At 49.9% G+C, this 21,814-nt stretch overlaps 1 protein-coding gene across 3 annotated transcripts; it reads right to left on the bottom strand.

The window, feature by feature from the left end:
• Positions 1 to 940: 940 nt before the first annotated feature.
• Positions 941 to 21,446, bottom strand: PNLDC1 (PARN like ribonuclease domain containing exonuclease 1). 3 transcript variants are annotated; one of them, XR_014065452.1, is made up of 19 exons: positions 21,310 to 21,446; positions 20,843 to 20,900; positions 20,490 to 20,563; positions 18,434 to 18,473; positions 17,562 to 17,685; positions 17,295 to 17,383; positions 16,007 to 16,107; positions 14,312 to 14,388; positions 13,616 to 13,759; positions 13,030 to 13,099; positions 10,855 to 10,940; positions 8,925 to 8,980; positions 6,378 to 6,442; positions 5,923 to 5,976; positions 5,691 to 5,733; positions 4,125 to 4,224; positions 3,553 to 3,732; positions 3,373 to 3,471; positions 941 to 1,431 (listed from the first exon to the last, which is right to left on the bottom strand). XR_014065452.1 is itself a non-coding variant. In XM_081530198.1 (19 exons), exons 1-19 carry the CDS (start codon positions 21,383 to 21,385, stop codon positions 1,368 to 1,370), a joined length of 1,596 nt encoding a protein of 531 aa, XP_081386324.1. In that variant the 5' UTR covers positions 21,386 to 21,446; the 3' UTR covers positions 941 to 1,367. The 3 variants fall into 3 exon arrangements, 2 of the variants coding, with proteins under 2 accessions (XP_081386324.1, XP_081386325.1); XM_081530198.1 differs by having other exon boundaries at positions 3,557 to 3,732; XM_081530199.1 differs by having other exon boundaries at positions 3,557 to 3,732; positions 4,158 to 4,224.
• Between the last annotated feature and the right edge of the window lie 368 nt (positions 21,447 to 21,814).

Genomic DNA, 21,814 nt, shown 5'->3' with positions numbered 1-21,814 from the left:
AGCCCCCTTCCCCCGACCGAGGGAAGCGTTTCACTGGTCTGAACACAAGAGCTGCCCGGAAGGTTGTAGGGACAGCAGCCCATCAGTCAGCGTGTCACTCTCACCCCAGGACAGCAAGGGACTTCGGGAATGGCAGCTCCCCAACTCTTCTGGGTGACTGCCATCTCTAACACTTCTGCTCTTACAGAGAAAAAAACCTCTTTCACACAGAGTTCAAGGCTTTGCTGAATAATTAAGTGAAGTTCAAGGCTGAGCACACAGCCCCAATAGAGAACAGCTCCCGATAAGGCCAGGTGAAGTGCACGGCACTGGTGAGGGAAGACAAGAATCTGATACTACCCGTCTCTGGGCACACACCCGTGCTACAGGTCACTTTGTTTCCAAAGTGAATATTAACGCTTTAGGGTTTATAATATTTATCTCAAACATGAATCATAAAACCTTAGTCTGCTCTACCCCCATTTATCTGAGAGGAAACTTCTTAGCAAAACATCAGGTGCCATGTGTAATTTTATAAATAGCAACCCAGTTAAAAAACAAAAACTAAATGATTATTATCATAACATCCAAAAGGCACATTCTAACATCTTAGGCATCATAGAAGTTCAATAAATATTTGTTGAATCAGTGAACAAATGAATGAGAAGGAAAATCAACCTGCCCTTATACTCACTAGAGTTGAACTACACAAATCGAATGATACGATGTCCTACTTACTTGTTCTACATAGTATTTTCCATGATTCTGATATTAACTGTTCTCTTTTCTAACCTATGAAATAGTACATTCTGCAACTTAAACATATAAAATTTTAACAAGTAGCACATTTGTAGGCTGGGGTCTTTTCTCCTCAGGAAAAACTATTTTTGACCCAGAAAACAAACAAACAAGAAAACCCCAAAGCGAAACCCCAAAATAAATAAAAACAGATCAACACCTGTGCACGTGGACACTTGGCTTTACTTTTCCCCTTTTACTAAAACTTAGGCCATGTCTTAGGCCTAAATCCCTGTCCACTGATTGGCTAATGATTTCTCTCCCAGAAATAACAGAGCCTTCGGCTCGCTCAGTGGCCAGCTCCGCTGGATGCCTAGCTGTCCGTTCAGAAGACACTCTGGAACGTGAGCTTAAACGCCCAGGAGACGTGACTTCTCCTCAGTCATTTATAGAAAGAAACGTTTTGGTCACAAACAAAGGACTTATCAGTGATAACATTTACAGACTTTCACGTTGAAAACAGAACACAGTTCCCTGTGAGTACGGTACCAATCCATCTGAACGGAGGATGTGAGGTAAACAGAAGCAGGACGGCAGCCCTGCGGGGGTGGCGTGGAGACAGGACGGAGCTGCAGGTGGCCTTGCTGCCCTCAGGGGCCAGCTCCTCCCAGGAGAAACGCGATGAAGGCCCAGGTGGTAATGACGCCACAGACTCTGCAAGACAAGGACCCGGGTCAGCAGCCTGGCCCGCGCGGAGGCCCCGGCCGCATCTGGCGGGTGTGAGGCTGGCGCGGGCTTCCCCCACTCTCCCTTCCCACCTCCGCTCGCCCGGAAGTTACGTTCTTTCTGTCCTCCTCCGGCACCCATGTTCTCTCGAGGCTAGAACAACCCCGGGATGCAGAGGGCATCTTCCCTGGTGGTTTACATTGGAGGAGGAGAGGCAAATGGACTGCTGACCAGCCAAGCTTTTTTCTCCAACAGTGCCATTTTTTTCTCTCCAGAATTTTCAGCATTTATTTTAATGGGACTTTGTATGACGATTTCATTTAAATTTAGTTGTCACCAAAATATCTTGCCTGTTTTGCTAGTTTCATTGCCTATTAATTATTGAAACCTTTGCCCAGGCTTCCATCTCCGCAGATTATATTATTTTCCCATGGATATATTATTTAACGTCTAACTTCATACATGTAGATGTTCAAAAGGAACATATACAAATATATCTTAATCACATGATGTTTATGACATCTACAAAAAAAGACATCTTATTTCAAAACAAGAAAGGTTTAATTTATAAACAGACAACAAGTACAATTAAGGCATACACAAGCCACAACAAATAGTCTATTGGGATTATAACATAAAGAACTATTTATATGCCGGCTATGCGGCTTGCACGGAGAAGGAAATAGGCAACCCACTGCAGTATTCTTGCCTGGAAAATCCCAAGGGCAGAAGAGCCTGGAGGGCTACAGTCTATGGGGTCGCAAGAGTTGGACACAACTGAGCGACTAAACCACCACACCATGCGGCTGACACAGAAGTAGTTTTGTGCCAACTAAACTACGACAATGTGGTTTTCAGTGGGTCTGGCCCCTAACAGGAATCCAAAACCTTTGAAGCTCAGTTAAGAGCAATCCCATCTTCCCAGTTGCTCAGGCGCCAAACCCTGGATTTAAACTTGACCTTGCTCCTGTCTGTCGGCTCCCACCTCCACCACCCCCATCACCTCTCTGTCACTGAGGGGCCCAAGCCACAACCAAACCGTGTGACTAGGTGGCCTGGCTTCCGGACAACTCCTGCCCTGTGTCCTCCAGTGTCTCAGTTGAGGAGTGATGCGCCACTGCCCTGCCAGAACTGTCGATGGAGACCCAGCTTCCCCCGGTCCTCACCCAGCGCCCTCCGCTCCATGGGGACCTGCCAGCCTTTGCGGCCTCACCTCCTGCTCCTTCCGTCCTGTCTCGGCGGCTTCTTGCTGCCCCTCAACAACACTAGGAGGCCCCACTCGAGGGCCCCTCCCCGCCACCCCCTCTGCCTGGGCAGACGCCGGTCCCTCCACTGTCCTTGCACTTGGCTCACTCCCTTCCCCGCCCCGCCAGTCTTCTACGAGAGCCCCCATCTTCCCCTTCAAAGAGCAACCTCCCCCCAGGCCACCCCTCCTGCCTCCTGACCCTGCTCATTTCTCACCTACCAGACCTGTTTGCGGTTCACCTCTTTACTGTTTGCTACCTCCCACTAAAACCCGAGCTCCATGAGAACAGGGGCTTGGGTTTTATTCACTGATCAAGCCCTGGAACCTAAGACAGGGCCAAGCATTGCAGATGCTCGAGCAATAATGTGATAATCCCTACGGAAGGAGTGGCTTCCCTAGCGGCTCAGATGGTACAGCATCTGCCTGCAATGTGGGAAGCCTAGGTTTGATCCCTGGGTCAGGAAGATCCCCTGGAGAAGGAAATAGCAACCCACTCCAGTTCCCTTGCCTGGAAAATCCCATGGACGGAGGAGCCTAGTAGGCTACAGTCCATGGGGTTGCAAAGAGGTCCACCGTGCTCGTCTACGACCCCTTCACAACACACGCCAGCCAGCAAGCCGTGTCGACTCGCCCCACTCGGGGACCACGGGCCCCGCGAGGCAGCCTCCGTGCCGGCCACTTACTGTAGCAGGCAGTTGATGTTCGGGGAGTGTCTCCAGTAGCGGTACAGGGAGATCTGCAGCGTCGGGTGGCACTTATACTCCTTCAGGATGGTCCGCGTGCTGCCAAGGGAAGGGCGCAGTCAGGTATGTGGGGGCCGGGCCTGCTCCCCGGGGGCCGGGGCGGGTCGAGAGCCCAGGCACCTACTCCTTGAACTTATTGGTCATGAGCAGGAACTGGCTCCGCGTGAGCCTCCTGACGTCGAACTTGCAGAGGTTCTGAAACTCGCGGTAGACCTGCTGCTCGCTGACCCCCGGCCACCTCCTGACGGTGAGGATGAGGATGGGGGGGCGGATGCTAGGGGAGTCTGGGCCCGCAAAGTTCTAGAAGACAGGGAGGGGAAGCAGAAGAGATTTCCCACAGCTCCTACGGACTGACCACCCACCCAGCTTGTTCTAGAACACAGGGAGGGGAAGCAGAAGAGATTTCCCACAGCTCCTATGGACTGATCACCTACCCAGCTTGAACATCCTGAAAGAGAAACTAGGAAAGGCCCTGTCTGCCGGGGGTGGTGGTGGGGGAGAAAGAAGAACAGGCGAGGTCACCTTGCTGCTGGCAGGGAAACACGAGAGAAAAATAACAGGCTCAGTGTGAGCACCCTTGAGTCTGAGTCTGGTTCCTGTCAGAAGCCCTGAAGAGAGCCCAGAGGAGCACGCCATATCCTAGCACGAGCCTGTCCCCCTCCCCTACAAAGAGCAGAGTGAAGGCTACTTACGATTCTGGGGACCCTGGCTCGGATAAGATTCACCTGGTTCACGTAGGGTGCCAGCACGTCCAGGTAGAGCGGGAAGCTGGGCTCAGGGATGGGAACAGCGCTGCAAGGGCGGAAAATCCCTCGGCGTTCAGCCTACGGGCACCATGCCCGGTCCTCAGCTGCAGCTCGAGGCCTGAGGACAGTGGGACGGCACTGCCCAACACCACCCCCCCACGCTCCCACCCTCCCCTGCAAGCTTGAGGGCTTCTGTTGCTGGGCATCTCCCCTACGACCAGCAAGCTCTCAGCATAGCCCGAGCCTAGGGGGAGCGTCCAGGGGTCACCAACTGTTGGCGACACTTCAGTGAACACCTGGGGGCTGATGAACATCAGCCACAGGTCAGAGGAGAGAAAGGTCCCCTCTGCCGCCCCTTGAGAGGGCCTCACCTCCCGACACTTTGTCCAAAGGGCCATCCCTCCCTCCACGGCCTTGCTGTCACCAGCCCCCGCCACACGCCCGAGAAAGCACGGGCCATGGGGTCAGGCAGGCCTGGGCTGCCACGGAACCCCTCCGCACCAAGGAGGGTGGTTAGGTGGTGAGGAGTGAAAGAAATGAAGGAGGCGAGGCCCAGGTGCCAGGGTACCAAAAGGCTCCCTTGCTCCTTGCTGTCAGGGTGCAGGGAGAACAGAGATGGGGCAGGGAGGGGGTGGATTTCTTAAGCTATCAGCATCTCACTTAAGCTACAAGCTTCACACTGGCGTATCATAGGCTATTTCTATGTATAGTGTGTGCACGCTTAGTCGCTTCAGTCGTGTCCAGCTCTCTGCGACCCTATGGACCTGCCAGGCTCCTCTGCCCACGGGATTCTCCAGGCGAGAATACTGGAGTGGGTTGCCAATATAGTACCCTCTGCCAAAATGGACAAGTACAGGCAGTACCCAAACGAACAAGGTACAGTCTGAAAACGTTTAAGGCAGCCCCAGAGAACACAACTTTGATCGGCTCTTGCCCCTGGCGTGCGCTATCCTACCAAGCACACATGTGCGGCACGGGTGGTGCTGCTGAGCGTGAGGCACACGTGTGCAGCTGGTGCCCACGAGCCAAGCCCAGCAGGCGTCTGGGAGGCTGAGGCCCAGAGAAAATGCAGCTCCGATTCCAGTCTGAGGTTTTAAGAACCTCCCCTGCAGGTGCCTTATTCCAAGTTCCTGCCCTCTCCCCCAGCCTGACTGCAAACCTGAGCACGGATTATCCGTCCCTGGAACGCTCTGTCTTTCCAGCTCACCGTGATTTACACGCTGTGAGGAAACAGGTGGGTAACAGGTGGGGCGGGCACACGGTGCTGGGAGCGCTGGGCAGGGGCTGGAACCCGAGCCTCACCCACAGCCGGGCCTGACGGGGACTTTCCCAAGGCCGGGAGAAGAGGCGGGAGGGCAGGGGGAAGGCTGCCCACGGAGGCAAGCTGCCCGCTGCCCACGAACGTGTCATTTACACAACACGTGTGTCCTCGCCTCTGGGAGAGCAAGGGCGCCCTGCGGCCCCGGCTTACCCCCGACCACAGACCGATCACAGGATGAGAGCGACACTCACCTGTGTACCTTCCACAGGAGCAGGTGCGCCACTTTCAACAGAACTGGAAAAGAAGCTAGCAACGTGACAGACACCAAGGCGCACCCGCCCGCCTTATTGCGGTACGCAAACTCAGGCTTTATTTCCAAGGGGCCGCCCACCTGGAAGTAAACGGGGGGCCCAGGGACGGTGGGGTGATTATTGCAAAGAAGATGAGAGTCCCTCCGCTTTGAAAGGGGGTGGCAGCGCTCACCTGATCCGCACAGGAAGGCATCATATGCTGCTTCGTGGGGGTACTTGGTCTCCACTGCAGGATTTTCCCAGAAGCATGAAGGACAGCAGTTAGAATGCAGCCTGGGAGAGGGCGCCCCTCCAGTCCCCCCAGGTCCACACCCACGTCAGCCGTGCACACACAACCGACCGACTGCTGTTCTTCCAGAGACCACGACCCTCGTCCCAGCCTCACGCCACCTTGACCTAGACCCCCCCCCCACCACGGTGGCAAGAGCACCCACGGAAGGAGGAAGCAGAGGGCTTCCAGACAGACCGACACCCCCGGGAATGCTCCTTTTCAAGGAGGAGTTACAAGTGGACAGGGTGCTGGAGAAGCCCCACCCGGCACCCCCCCACCTCTGCGTGGGGACTGGCCTGAGCGCCAGCACCTCAACGCCACACTGACCACACAGGAGCCCGGCCCAGGGGACCTACCGTACTTCGCACACCTGCTGGCGTGAATGATCACTGGCCCAGAGTTCTTGGTGGGGTTCAAGTCACTAGGAGAGAAGAAAGATAAAGAACATTCACTGAAAATGGTCCCTCCAGAGGAGCCCAGTTTCCTCATCTGTCAAGCGGCGTGTGCCTAGGCCGCAAGGTGGCCGTGGATCTGCCCCGGCAGTGGACGTCCCATTAAGTGTGGATGACACACAGGGCACCGCCCCAGGTCCCCTCCCACGTGTGAGCTCATGTAACCCTCGTGGCCAGAGTGGGCGTTCCGTGCAATGACTCCCTCTCTTCAGGTGCTAACACTGAGGCATGCAGAGGTTAAGCCGGTCTCTCAGGGTCACGCACAAAGCCAGTGAGCTGCAAAGCTGGGGTTTAAGCCCAAGAAGTCTAGATTCAGTGCCTGCACAGATGCTGTCAGCCCAGCACTGGGCGCCGTCGGGACGTGGCAGAAGTTGCTGTAGACACAGGAGTAGGCTTAACAGACAGACAGGGGGACAAGGGGACCGAGTAGAAGGTGCCTGCAGGCCTCATGGGGCAGGAACAACTGAGGACAGTGAGCAGGAGCCTGAAGCCCCAGTGGGACGGAAGTGGTCGCTGAGGCTTATAGGGTGGACTCGGTCACCCAGGGACACGGTTAGGAGGAAGAAGAGAGCTGTGGAGGGACCCTCAAGAGATAAAGGGATGACACGGGAGCACGCAGAGAAGAGATGAAAAGCCTCACCAGAAAATAAGAGATCCAGGAGAGGGCTCGATGGAAGGGAAGTGGGATGGGGGCCCACTGTGTCAGACGCCAGCTAGGGGTCAACACTGAGCACACGCTACCCCCGCCATGCCCTGGTCCAGATGCCTCTGTGCATCGTCCCATCGGATGGGGAGACAGAGTGCCATGGAGAGAAGACAACTGGGCGCAGACGGCCGGGGTGGAAGTGGGGCCTCTGAAGAGACTTGCTGTAAGGAGAAGGACAAGGACCGCGGTGGAGAAATGGGGACCAAGGAGGGCGTCACGCTTTCTGAGCTAGAAAAAGGGATGCTAAAGCTGAGAGACGGACAGAGGGAGAGGCCGGTACATAGCAGGGGGCGGGGGCCAGAAGTGAGGAGGGCAGGCAGGCCGTGGGAGGACAGCCCTTCGCAGGACACGGGGGGAGATCTGATGTGATGGGAGAGAGAGTGCTGAAGGTGACAACACTGCAGACACGTCTGCAGCAGAGGAGGGGAGGTTGAAAGACTCCCGCCTCTGGCTTCACAAGGACCAGGGGGTCTGTGTGAGAAAGGAAAAAAAGATGAAGCATAAGAGGCCAGAGGAGACTGTCACATCAGAAATAAGTGATGCTGTGAGTGGAGGAAAGAGCACCTACTGGAAATTTGTAAGAGGCCAGTGGGGACCAGGCCAGGAACCAGCAGGGGCACCCATGGGCGTGGTTGGATGACAGTGACCAACAGAGACAGCTTCGTCCCTAAGAGATCCCACCTTCAACTGCCCCCAGCCACCCTCCTCGCCCCAAACCTAGACAGCGTATTAAAAAACAGAGACATTACTTGGCCGACAAAGGTCCGTATAATCAAAGTTATGGTTTTTCCAGTAGTCACGTATGGATGTGAGAGTTGGACCATAAAGAAGGTTGAGCGCTAAAGAATTGATGCTTTTGAACTGTGGTGCTAGAGAAGACTCTTGAGAGTCCCTTGGACAGCATGGAGATTAAACCAGTCAATCCTAAAGGAAATCAACCCTGAATATTCATTGGAAGGACTGAAGCTGAAGCTCCAATACTTTGGCCACCTGATGTGAAGAGCCAACTCACTGGAAAAGACCCTGATGCTGGGCAAGACTGAAGGTGGGAGGAGAAAGGGACGACAGAGGATGAGATGGCTGGATGGCATCACCCACTCAATGGACTTGGGCTGAGCAAGCTCTGGGAGCTGGTGAAGGACGGGAAAGACATCAGCCGGGGAGGGAGGAGCTGGCAGAGCAGCCCCAGCCACTCCTGCTCCTTGCAGACAACAGGTTCTCACTAGCGCACGTCCGTGGTGTGGCCAGGCATGAGGGAAAGCTGGACTGCTTTTCCTGTGGGGAAGGTCAGGAACTTGACCAGGTACCAGGTCCATTCAGTCACTCAGGTGTTTAATATGCACCTACTGTGCCTCGCACTGTTTAGGCCCAAGAGAAAGAGTCCAAAAGAAGAATAAAACCTGCTCCCATGGAGCTTATCACTCCAACAATCAAATAGATCACAGGAGAAATAAAACCCTGGCCAACAGAAAACACTGCATAATCAAACAGCTGTAAGTCCCTTCCCAGGCTCCCTCCCTTCTAGAACAGGGTTCCTCAGCTCGGCACCAGTGACTTCTGGGGCTGGAGGATTCTTTGTGTTGGGGGCCCTCCTGCACATGCTGGCCTCTGCTCACGGGGTGCCAGGAGCACCCTGAGCTGAAATAACCGAAATGTCTCAGTGCTGCCAAAGGTGCCCCGGGAACAAAACTGGCCCAGCCGGGAACCCCTGCTCTCTAAGCAGCCCCCGAAAACAGCCTCCTTACCTGTTGAGGACTTCATAAACTTCTGAGAGATTTGAAACCCTTGGGAAATTGAGTTCCTGTAATTATGGAAAACAAATGAGGCAGAGTAAGACACTTGAGGTTTTGTTTACTCTCTGCTTAGTGGGCTTCCCAGGTGGCTCGGTGGTCGAGTCCACCTACAGTGCGGGAAACGAGGCTTCAGTCCCTGGTTTGGGAAGATCCCCTGAAGAAGGATATGGCTACCCACACTCTGGTATTCTTGCCTGGAGAATCCCATGGACAGAGGAGCCTGGTGGGCTACAGTCCACAAGGTCACAAAGAGTCGAACACGACTGAGCATGCAAGCACCCTCAGGTATTACCAAATGGCCGTTAAAATGACCTTGAAAACTCTAGGTCCTCCTGTAACTCCTCTCTCTTCATGCACACCTGCCCTTATTCCTAAATTCTGATGACAGAATACCTAATATACTTGGTTGAGACCCAATAACCCAGCCTAGAAAAAAACTGCCACGTACACATATACAATGGAATATTACTCAGCTATTAAAGAAATGCATGAGTCAGTCCTAATGAGGCGGATGAATCTTGAGCCTATTGTACACAGTGAAGTAAGTCAGCAAAAGAAAGACAAATACTGTATATTAGCACACACACGTGGAATCTAGAAGGATGGTACTGATGAACCTATATGCAGGGCAGCAATGGAGATGCAGACAGAGAACAGACTTGTGGGCACAGTGGGGGAAGGAGAGGATGAGACAAATCGAGAGAGTAGCAAGGAAACATATATATTACCATATGTAAAACAGATAGCCAATGGGAATTTGCTGTGTGCCCAGGGAACTCAATCCAGTACTCAGTGACAACCTAGAGGGGTGAGATGGGGTTAAGAGGTGGGAAGGAGACTCAAGAGGGAGGGGACATATGTGTACTGTGGCTGATTTATGCTGATGTATGGTGGATACCAACACAATATTGTAAAGCAATTGTCCTCCAGTAAAAAATTAAAAAAAAAAAAAAAACTGCTAAAAACACAACTCATACCGTCTTCCTTCAAAAACAAGGGTTTAAGGACTTCAAGGCATCAGACTGTGGCCAAGGACTCATATAATCACTGGGTAGTCTAAGGACCTGCCAGGTCACCAAGTCCTAGAATTCACCTTATCTTCACTCCCTCAGATCAGCCCCCAAGTCCTCCTCACTTTGCCCTATGACTCGGTTACAAGGAGACGGGCAGCGTCACAGCACACCATCAGAGCTACAAATATAGGTACGAGCAATAAGTGTGTCTCTGGGCAAAGACGTACCAAGTAACCCAGTCCCAGTTCTGTGGCATCAGCTTAAGGCTTTATTTAAAACACTGATCAGTTCCTCAGTTTAGTTTCTAAGCAGGATCTTACTTCTAAGCAGGGTCTTAACTAGCTGGGTGCTTCCCTTCTCCAAGGGCACTGCACAACCCCAGCTGCACAACAGAAGTTACCTGGCAGCTGGGGAGACGCCACTCCCAGCCCTTCCACACCAGAGGAGCTAAAGGTGCGGCCCAGGTGTCAACATTCACCTTCTCAGGTGATTTTGTTATCTGGGTTGAAATTCCACGACCCGAATGCTCTATAAAATCTTTCAAGCGGGGTCCTTGCCCCCAACCCTGACAACTTTTAAGTACATTGAAAACATGCACGAAGTATCTACCAAGCTCTAGAGTAAGTTATCCTGTTTTCCCATCTAAATAAGCCTACAAACTAGACACCAATAAGTCCAAGCATGAGAACCTGAATAAAAAGAAAAAAAGATCACACATAAGCCAATATGACTCAGAGGTAGTCAAATAAAAAAACCAATACTGGCTGTAAAATATGAGAAAAGGGTTCACGGAACAATTTCTGAAGAGTGAGAAAGCTAAATGTTACTGGGACTAATGAAGTGTTCCTTTCCCAAAGGAGTTTAATTACCTTCCAGATATCCTTTGTCACATTCTTGGTGTCAATGAGAACAGGAAATAGGTTGTGGATATTCAGCTTAAATTCATCATAGCTTTCTGAAGGGAAAGACCCAGATAGTCAGAAGTGAGTTAACTGGTAAAAATGGAAAGAAATTCTCCAATCTAGCTTGTCACCAACACTGGTTAATAAAGCAAATAAAACAGGAATTGAAAACATCCTTGCTCCTAATCATTACGGATTTCTGAATCTTAACCAACCCGACATCACCCTTCGTAAGAGCAGAAGTCGAACAGTTTTCCGTTAATCTCAGACTACTGTCTATGACCAACCTTAGTTAATGCAGTTTGCAAAATTGTAGTCAATGGTAAAAGGGAGAAAGAGGTATTACCGAAAAAGGCAAATGTGAAATCTGTAAATAACTGTTCAGAGAAAAATTCAGTAAGTTAAAAATTGTAAGTGCCTTGATAAAAATCACCTATTAATTAGCGTATTTGTCAAAATTATACCGCATACCTTTTAAAGAGGCTCACTGCAAAAAAAACAAACTGAAATCTCCCTGCTCACCCTCTTCTCACTAACCTCCCATTTCCTATTCCCTGAAGGCAATGATCTTCAATTTTTTCTTTTGGTGTGTATTCCCACTGTTTCTAAACACAGCTTATGCTGCTCAGTGATTTCCCAGTTTGGGGCATTAACTCTGGACTCCCACAAGATAACAGGATCACCTGCCCCACCTTTGGACCACTCACCATCTCCAGCATCTGCACATCACTCACCAAGGGGCCAGGTGGTTGCCTCCAGGGACCTTTCTGCCACAGCTTTTGTTTCAGCAATTTCTTTGTTTGCCTGTCTGCTTGGTTTTTGGGGAGTGATTATTTGACCCTTAATTCTTCCCCAAATCTCTCAAGATGCTCAAACTGAGGTGTTTTATTAACTCATTTCCTAGAGAAATCTTAGGGAAACTGTTCACCCCTTTCAATCTACACTAGTGTTTGCTAATACCGTGGCCAACTGATGTGAAAAGCTGACTCACTGGAAAAGACCTTGATGCTGGGAAAGATTGAGGGCAGGAGAAGGGGGCGACAGAAGGTGAGATGGTTCGATGGCATCATCGACTCAACAGACATGAGCTTGAGCAAACTCTGGGAGATAGTGGAGGACAGGCAAGCCTGGTGTGCCGCAGCCCATGGAGTTGCAAAGAGTGGGATATGACTGAGCAACTGAACAATATAACAACAGTGTTCTCTGTGCATTGTTAGTTCATTTAATCCCCAATTCTGATACTGATACTATTATCACCTCCATTTTACAGACAAGGAAACAGAACAGCTACATTAAAGTAACTTGCTCAAGATCATAGGTAACAAGGGATGGAATGAGGATTCAAGCATGACTCTTGAATACATGCTGTTAACGCTCCATCACACTGCAGCGTGTCCGACAGCATCAGTCATGGAATAGACTGGGACAGCCATAAGACAGTACCGTATGGCCACTGAAATTATTTCAGGTTAAGGACATAAATAAATGCTTTGGGTAAGTGGGAAAAAAGCCAAACGGAATAAAATATATCATGTGGTCAAATATGTAAAAGCCAAAACAAAGGAAAAAGCAAAAAGTGTTAAGATTCTGTGTGTGTGCGCACACACACGCACTCAGTCATGTCCGACTCTTTGCAACCCTATGGACGATAGCCTGCCAGGGTCCTCTGTCCATGGCATTCTCTAGGCAAGAATACTGGAGTGGGTTGCCATTTCCTCCTCCAGGGGATCTTCCCAACCCAGGGATGAAACCCAGGTCTCTTACATCTCCTGCATGGGCTGGCAGGCTCTTTACCAATGTGACACCTGGGAAGCCCATGGAAAAGCCAAAACAGAAGATGAAGCAAAAGTGTCAGGATTACAGCTGTGATTAAAGGTAGCTTGTCTCTCCTGCACATCTCTGATTGCACTAAGTTTTACAATGAGACTGAACAACTTCTGTAATGCAGGGAGGAGTATCAGTCAAATATAAGTTTTTCTCCCTGAGAAAGTCACCTAGTTCCAGGAAAATAGTAACAGGCACGGATGCGCCCGACCTCTCTGGAAACCCGATGCCTGTTGAGGCTGCCTCAGGAGCACAATGCTGGCCCCTGCCTGATGGCAAGCTGAAGTCAGAGGAAGGAGGAGGACAGGGTGGCCCTACCTGGGAGAGGTCTGAAGAACTTCTCGTGGAGATGCAGCAGATCCAGCATCATGTTATGTCCCACTAAGGGCTACTTGGAAGAAATGGACAGGTGAGAGAAATGAAATTTTAAAAATAAAACAAAAGCCGTAGGCTAACTGCTGTCTCTGGCAAAGGGTGTAGCTTTAGAACCCACAGCATTCTGACGACACAGTAATTCCATCCCCACTCGTAATCCACTCCCATGAAAGGCAGCCTGACTGCTTAAATGCTAGAAAGGCAAACCTGAGGGACTCAAGGCCCCAGCCACACTGGGATCTAAGCTGTGAAGCAGACACACGTGGTCCCCAAGCAGTTTTAGGTCAATTCATATTGAAATGCCTGTGTGCCCAAAAGGAGCAAGGGAATGGTAATATTTCACAAGGACAGTCTTTCCCATTAATCTATCATGACTTGGTAAAAGCAAGGATAGATCCACAAAGTTAAGTTAACAAAAAGTAACCACTTATTTTTAAGGAATCTTAGTTTACTGTTGAAAGACTCATTAGTAACTACAGTCAGATACAAAACACTGTGAAAGACCAACGAAAGAGAATTCTTTTCCTACCTTCTGGGCTTTCACCAGCATCTGGAAAAACACAGAAAAGCCCCTCGCAGAGAGAAGGATCTTCTCCTTCCAGCAGCTCTCTCGATCACAGGAGGTGTTCTCAAGATACCAGCGGTGCTGCATACTCACCTTCTTCACAATCACCTGAGAGCAAGAGGAGGCGACAAGCTCCCGTACCCTGGGAGTGCTCCCAGGCTCTACTGCTGTGGTGCACGGGTTTAGGCTCTACCGCGGTATGTGGGATCTTGCTGGACCAGGAATCAAACCCATGTCTCCTGCAGGTGGATTCTTTACCACTGAGCCACCAGGCAGAAGCCCCGAGGCTTCTTTGGGGTTCCCAGGTGGCGCTAGTGGTAAAGAACTCGCCTGCCAATGCAGGAGACATAAGAGATACAGGTTCCATCCCTGGGCCGGGAAAATCCCCTAGAGGAGGAAATGGCAACCCACTCCATTCTTGCCTGGAGAATCCCATGGACAGAGGAGCCTGGTGGGCTACAGTCCATGGGGTCACAAAGAATTGGACACGACTGGAGGGACTTAGCATGGAGCATCCTGGGAATGGGCCAGAGAAGTGGTCCCTAGTGTCAAAAGGGAAGGAGCAGAGGGAAGCCTTTCACAGAGGCCAGATTTGGCCAAATGAGAGAGAAATGATAGAGCCCCTGCCCCGGGGGCTGGCCCCTCTGGGTGGGAACTCACCCCTTGGTCTCTCAGCACCGTCCAGATGTCAGGGAGGGCCTTCCTCAGTACAAGCTGGACCTCGAAGGCCTGGAAGCCTGCAGCAAGGAAACAAGGCTTGCACGGAACCACCAGAGACCCCGGCAGGGCAGCCCACCCCCACTCAGGAGAAGCCTCGTGGGGAGCACCAGTGGAGAGATGGAGGGAGGACGTGGGAAGACAGCTCTTAGCTGTCCCCAGGCTGAGTGACAGGGGTGGCCCGGCATGACCCAGGGCAGCTTTCTCTGAGTCTCTGATCTCAGGGCCACTCTCAAACAGAGGACCCCAAAGAGGCTTTGTGTGTGTGGGTTACAGGTCTTGATGCCCACCATGTCAGAAATTAAAACTACACATGAAAGTAAAAATTATAAGGTTTGAAAAATAGTAAACCCATCACACTTTTGCCTATGATTGTGTGACACCATGCACTGGTTATCTGGAGAAGGTTGGTTTCCTGAGTTATACACACCACCTTCCAAGTTCTCACATACCACACGATGCCATCAAGAGACACTTGTACACGTGGCCACCGATCTCATCAGAAAGGTCTCATAAAGCTGTCGAGCTAATTGTGAGAGATGAAGTCTTCTAAAACTCCAGTTTCTGACTGAAAGCTCAAATTTCATCTCTACCAAACACTGGGAGTTAGTCCTCCTGAAGACAAGGCTTACTTTTTTCACTTGAGAAGATGATTGAAAATACCCACATTGAAACAACCAGTCAGTTCCTTCAAGTAAAAATTATATTCCTTCGGGGAATTCCCTGGCAGTCCAGTGATTAGGGTTCCTGCTTTCACTGCCAAGGGCCCAGGTTCAATTCCTGCTCAGATGACCAAGATCCCACAAGCCTCACAGCACGTCCAAGAAAAAAAAAAAAATACATTCTTTAAAAAAAAATTAAAAAAATAAAAGGCAGCTAACTCAGCTCTCGACACAAAATCTTGCCCAAGTGCTTTTCCTTGAGACAACCACTGTACTTCAGGAAGCAGCAGCCATGTTTCATGCACATTTATTTCTACTATACTTCTATTGATACACAGAACATTGTAAAAGATGAGCAATGAAATGTTGAAATTTAATAAAACTAAGAATTATTAGTTCACTCACAAGGTTCTTAAGTCAGAATTTTTTTTAAACCAGAAGTGGTAACAAAGAACATGAGTGCTGTGTGGTCAGATGCTCCCACGCCCACCTGTGCAGAGGTGCCAGGGGCATCACGCACAGGGGCTGCAGGACCACCAGTGCAGATGGCACAAGGACAATGGCAAGCGGCAGCCCAGAGATGTTTTGATAACTGTTCTGACCTTATGGACCCCGTGGAAAGGGTCTCAGAGATCCGTGGGATCACTGCCCTACATTAGCAGCTCCCAGCCCTGGTCATGGGACCCCATGGGGGAAACACTCAAGAGATTAATGAAAGTAAATAAAGGAAGAGTCTAAGGAGCACTAAGGATTGGGATGAAAAGGATGGTGCTGAGTGGAACCTGACTTCCTCAACCTTAAAATTCAGAACAGGTGGACAGCACTCCAACCTCCCACTCGAGGTCAGAGCTCCATCTAATCACTGGGACCACGTGTCTGCTGAGCTGACGCCCAGGGTCCACCGGAGGAGAAGGGATGCTTCCCACAGGTGAGTGCTGGCTCCTGGTGCCCAGGTCGGGGGCCGCCCCCTGCCTACCAGCGATACCAGGGAGGGTCATCCAGTCCCCTTCCTCCGCCAGATCCAGCCAGCGCGTCACCTCGTCAATCACCACCTTGATCTGGTCTTTGTCCAGAGAGCTGAAAATGGGCACATGAGACAACGCTAATGCGGGAGGGGATTCTGAAGGCGCCAGTTTTCACCCTGTGATCCTGGCAAGAAAACAGACCCCAGAAAGACAATTTCTTTTCCAAGTCTTGTTTCGCAAGAGGAAACCAAACACCTGGCCTCCACCCTCCGGTCCGTCCACAGGGGCACGTCCCCCTCCCGCTGACCGGCCTGTGGGGGGACCGGCCTGTGGGGGGAAGGGGCTGGGAGACAGCCAACACTAAGCGACACTATCGGGTCTGTCTCCACAGTACCACTCCCAGAGGTGGAAAAGCACCATCTGCTGAAGAACGGAAAAGAAAGGAACTTTGGTAAGTACATCTTCTCCTGCATTAGAAATACAAGAACACTATGTCATGTTGAGAAAAGAAAAGCCTTTTCTCCAACATTTGAACATAACGGAAGATTAAAAATTCAAGTTGCTTTTCCCTTCCAAAGCAGTATTTTTATATAAAACCATGGACAAGGATAAAATTCCAACGTTACATAATTATTTGGACCAGACAATCATAACATTTCATAATTAAAAGCTGTCTAATTTAACCCTCTCACCGATAAAGGCAAAGAATCGAAAGCCCAAGGAGCTTAAAGGACTGGCTCAGAACCACAATGCTCGGCAGGCCTGGGCCCTGGTGGCCGGCTCCTCCCAGCGCACACGGCCACTGAGCAGGTCTGGCCCAGCCCCCACAGCACGACTGGATTCACGTACGACCAAGCACTGTAGGCCAGAGAGAAAAGGCAGAGATCCTGCCCTCAGGAAACACAGCAGGATCAAACTCCTGGGGCAACGTGCCCAAGCTGAGCCACATGACCACATGGTCAAGGTTACCTGTGACTTGCCTTGAAAAGTCCCTAAGGCTCTCACAGCAAGTCCCACAGAGCCATTTTCCCCCTCTAGCACTGGAATAGAGTTCCTGCCTCTTTGAGGACCAAGTTAAGAGTCAGTTCTTTTGCCCCTTCATCTTAAATACTAAAATCCCACGCTATGCAGTGAGAGGTTTCTGATCTCAGGCACAGGAACGGCATCACCAGCACTTTGGGCTGTCATGTTTGGCTAAGCCTAGCTTAAGGTGACGGTGTGAGGTCACCAAGTCCAGCAAAGCCAGAAACACACCAGCAACAAAGAAACCCACAGAGCACCCGGAGAAGCGGGGTTTACCTGCGAACTTTCCAGTTCCCAGTCAGGATGTTGTGCTTAATTTTCTTCTCCTGTTCTTCGTTCATATAGGGGATTCCATTTTTGAGAAACTAAAGACAGGGAGAGACCAGGAAATGAGTCAGTGGCATCCTCTGCGCAACAGCAGAGAAAGAAACCTTTTGTCGTCCGCTTGTATGTGGACAAGTCAGAAAGGCGACAGGAAATGGACTCAGACCAGGTGGACATACGGCCCCTCAACCCTCTGGGCCCCCTCCTCCAAGGCCATACCTTGTTATAGTCGAAGCCATACTGATTCAAAAACTGAACACTGGAAGCCTGGAAAGAGAACTCTGAGTCCAAAACCCCAAATGTCGTAGGGAAGAGAAAGAAGTTACATGAATGAGCTACATACCTAGAAACAAAAATAAACAGAAGGAGAAAAAGACAAAAAACACTTTTAAAATTCTGGCCCATGGAGCAGGCTTCCGAGTGGGCTCCTCCTTCCCCTTGAGAAGTCCAGCTGACCCCTGAACAACACAGGGGTTGGGGTGCCAGGTGTTCTTACAGTCAGAAATCTGAGTATAATTTAGAGCCTGCCCTGGGTCTATCTACAGGCCCTCTGCACCCACAGACTCCACTGTGGATCATATAGTACCACAGTATGTATTTAGTGAGTATAAGTGGACCCAGGCAGTTCAAACCCCGGGTTATTCAAGGGTTCGCTATATTTGAATGCCAGCTGTGTTTTAAGTACTATGACTGGTGCTGGGGGCCGATGAAAAAAGGCAGAGTCTGACCCCCATCTGAGAGAGTGGGGCTGCCGTTCACATCCTTTCTGACCACTGAGGCCTAGGAGCTACGTCACCCTCCTTATAACACTGCTGACTGCAACCCTGAAGATAGACACAGGACAGAAGGAAAGGGGCATTGAAGGTCCGGGGGTGTTGGGAGAGGCCCCCAGGGATGGTGCTGCTTTGAGAGACTTGAAGGACCAGCCGGCATCTGTAGGGGAGGCGGGGTGGAGGGCCCAGAAGCAGGAGAGACTATGGAGCCTCCAGGGCCAAAGGGGTTCAGAGCCGGAAGCAGAATTTGAAGCGGGAGCAGGTGGAGAAGAAAAACAGGCGAGAGCCATGTGTTTTGCCAAAGGTCTTTATACGTACTTGTTCGACTCGCCTTCAATACTGGAGAACACAGACAATCCTAGAAGAATGATGGTAGGCAGAATGAATACCAAGAGAAAAGCTACCAGAAGCTAACTCAGAAAACATTCTGAACATATCCCCTCTAGCACTGGAATGGGGTTCTTGCCTCTCTGAGTATCAAATTAAGAGTCAGTTCTTCGCACCCAAAGTTACTATATAGGCTTTAGGATAACTTCTGAAAAAGGAAACAAAGGAAGGAAGAAAGGAATGAAGGGAGAGAAAAAGTCAAAACATGAGAACTGTCAAACTGCAATTCACACAAATTACTGAAATAATTGTGAATGGCTGTTCAAACACAGAATATTGACACTTACAGTTTTATTATTTTTTAGTTTTTTATTAATTTTTATTGCAGTATGGTTGCTTTACAAGACACTTTTATAGTTTTAAAACAAGAAGAAACACTAAAATCTATGAAGATTTATACATTTGAATAATTTAAAAATGTTTGTATTGCTAAAAAGATCACAAAGTAAAAGACTTTGAAGAAGGGGAAAAATAATACGAATGTATTCAAGTGCTATTTCCCATACTTTCAAAGAGGTCTCACAATGAAGAAAAACAATCACAACAGAAAAACAGCAGGACTTCCCTTGTGGTACAGTGGATAAGAATCTGCCTGCCGATGCAGGGAACATGGGTTCGGTCCCTGGTCTCAGAAGATTCCACATGCCTCGGGCAACTAAAAGCCTGTGCTCTGCAACAGAGCAGCCCCAGGGCACTGCAACTACAGAAAGCCCTCACTCGCCAACAGTGAAGACCCAGCGCATCCAAAAATAAATAAGAAAACAGCAAAGGACAAGGACAGCAAACACACACAGGTGTTACTCATTCACAGGAAAAGCAACAATCAGTAAAATATCCCAGGACCTGTTTTTTTTTAAACAAGGTTTTACTGAAATACAGCCATGCTCATTCATTTATGTATTAACTACAGCTGATCCTCATTAACAAAGGCCGCACTGAGTTGTTGTAACTTCATATGTAGACCATATGACCCACAAAACCTAAAATATTTACTTTGGTCCTTTACCAAAAAAGCTTGTTTATTCTGTATTAAAAATGTAACTCAGGATAACAATTTCAGGTCCTTTTTTTGTCTACCAGGTGGGCAAAAAGTTTAAGATTGATATTACCCAGTGTGAGTGAGGGAAACAGCCACATTCACTGTTAGTGTAAGTCTCTGTAAACTTTGGGGGTGGTTAGTAGGAAGAGCAATAGTTTAACAACAAATCAATACTTTAAATGTGCATACTTCACTGCTACAAGTACACCAAACACATACACTCAGGAGTGCACAGTAATATATAAGAGCTAAGACAGTCAATGCAACCTTGTTTCATCACATACAAATGGCAACCAAAGCATTCATCATTAGGAGATAAAGCCAAAAGATACACAGATTTCGGAGTGCTAAACAAATAAATTACCACATGTAGAGAGCCAGTGGAAATTTGCTGTATGATACAGGGAGCTGAAATCATGTGCTCTGTTAAAACCTAGAGAGATGGGGTGGGAGGTTCAAGATGGAAGGGACATTCTTATACCTATGGCTGATTCATGTTGATGTATGGCAAAAACCAATATAATATTTAAAGTAATTTACTCCAGTTAAAAAATTTTTTAAAAACTGAACCGGAAATTTGTATAAGCTGATATTAAGCTGATATAGAAAGAGCTCTAAATCCTCTCAGTGGGGGCAGGGGGAGATGCAGAACAACATATTTATAGTATGATCTTGCTGTGTATGATTTTTGTTTAAAGAAAACATACACATTTTCCCCTGGAAGATGGTCCAAGTGCCTTATGTTGATTGGGCATAGAGATTAAGTTTCTGCTTATTCTGAAGTGTTAGGTCTCACAGGCATGACATGGCCAAAAACCAAAAGAGCATGCAAAATGACAGCCAGTGTCTCAGAACGGCGCCAAAGTGGTTTTACCAGTAGGAAACACAAAGACAATAAAAAAGTTTTTTTTCAATAACTCATAACAAACAGCTGAAGATTAAACTCACCGATCTGACAGATAGTGAATTGCTGAACACTCTGACGGGTCTTTAGATACCACTCTGATGGCAAGTCAAATAGACTGTGAAAAACAGACGTCTCAGCTCAGTCCAGAGGTAAGAAGATGCCATCAAGGCAGCAGCCTCCACGCTGGGTTAGTAGCTCTCAACCAGGGCAGCGTTTCCTTGTTACGACTAGGGAATCTGCCTTTTGTGGAAAGCCAGCCAGGTCCCCAAACCCCCACACAAAAAGCTGTCCTGTCTACCCATTGTCAACAGGGTGTCTGCTAATAAGTTAACGGTGGCCAACCAGGGCACAGAAGAGACTTTCCAGCCTAGCTCTAAGGCAGCTTTAGCTTTACCTGATCTGCTGGAGCCCAGACAGGTTAGAACGAAGGCCCGTGAACTCTATGTCCAGACCTGCAGGGGAGGCAAAAAAAGACAAGAGTCCCCAGGCGCAGATCATCGCAAGGCTCTTCATGCAATAAACGCTGCAGGTGGCAAAAGTACTGGCTTACCTTCTTGGCGCTCCAGAAGCCAGGTGAGGTTGAGAAAGGAAAACAGAGGGAGTGAAAGCGAGGATGCCAGGCCACCCCTTTCCACCTGGACCACACGGGGGCTACGAGCGGAACTGCTGACCAACATCCCACTGCCCAAACTTAAGGAGTCCCTCTGTCCTTCCGAGGGGCCCTGCTTGAGCCTCCTGCGGCCTGGAGACCACCCCGTTGGGCCTCACCTCTCCCGCCGGGTCTCGCCTGAGAGCCATACGCTACTCAGGCGCGCCGGCCAGCCGGCTCCGGCGCCAAAGCCTGGGATCCCGGGGACTTACCCACGAAGTCCGCGCCCAGGACGAGCTCCTGCAGCAGAGGGAGGCTCTGCTCGAACTCATCGGCGCCTATGTCCATGGCCACGCAGCAGCTCGGCGGAGGGCTCCCAGTGAGCGCGGGCACGTGTCGCCTCGCGATTACACGCAAAAGGCGCGTCGGCGCCTTAAAAGGCTCGCGGAGAGCGGGTGGGGGTGAGAGGAAACGCACAGACGCCGCGCGCCCCCAGAGAGCGGCGCGCCCACCTGCCTGCCCACAGGTGTTTCATCTTGTATTTGATCCCCTAGGGTAAAGGATCGCTTAGACCGCGCCCTAGCAATCAGAGGTCATTTACGCTCCGCAGCAATTCCTTTGCAATCCCTACAAGGGGAGAATGTCATTTACGTAGACCTGGAATATTAAGAGGCATGGTAGGAGAAAGTAGAGCCCGAAAGTAAAAACAGACCAGTAAACAGCGCCTGAAGGAACTACAGTAAAGCAGGTACTGCAGCTATGGTGCTGGGATAGGGG

The sequence above is a fragment of the Giraffa tippelskirchi genome, chromosome 9 (assembly GCF_054371585.1).
Source record: "Giraffa tippelskirchi isolate mGirTip1 chromosome 9, T2T-mGirTip1v1.2.pri, whole genome shotgun sequence".
Lineage (NCBI taxonomy): Eukaryota > Metazoa > Chordata > Mammalia > Artiodactyla > Giraffidae > Giraffa > Giraffa tippelskirchi.
Note: the sequence above shows the minus strand (reverse complement) of the source record. Positions and strands in the feature narration are given on the sequence as shown.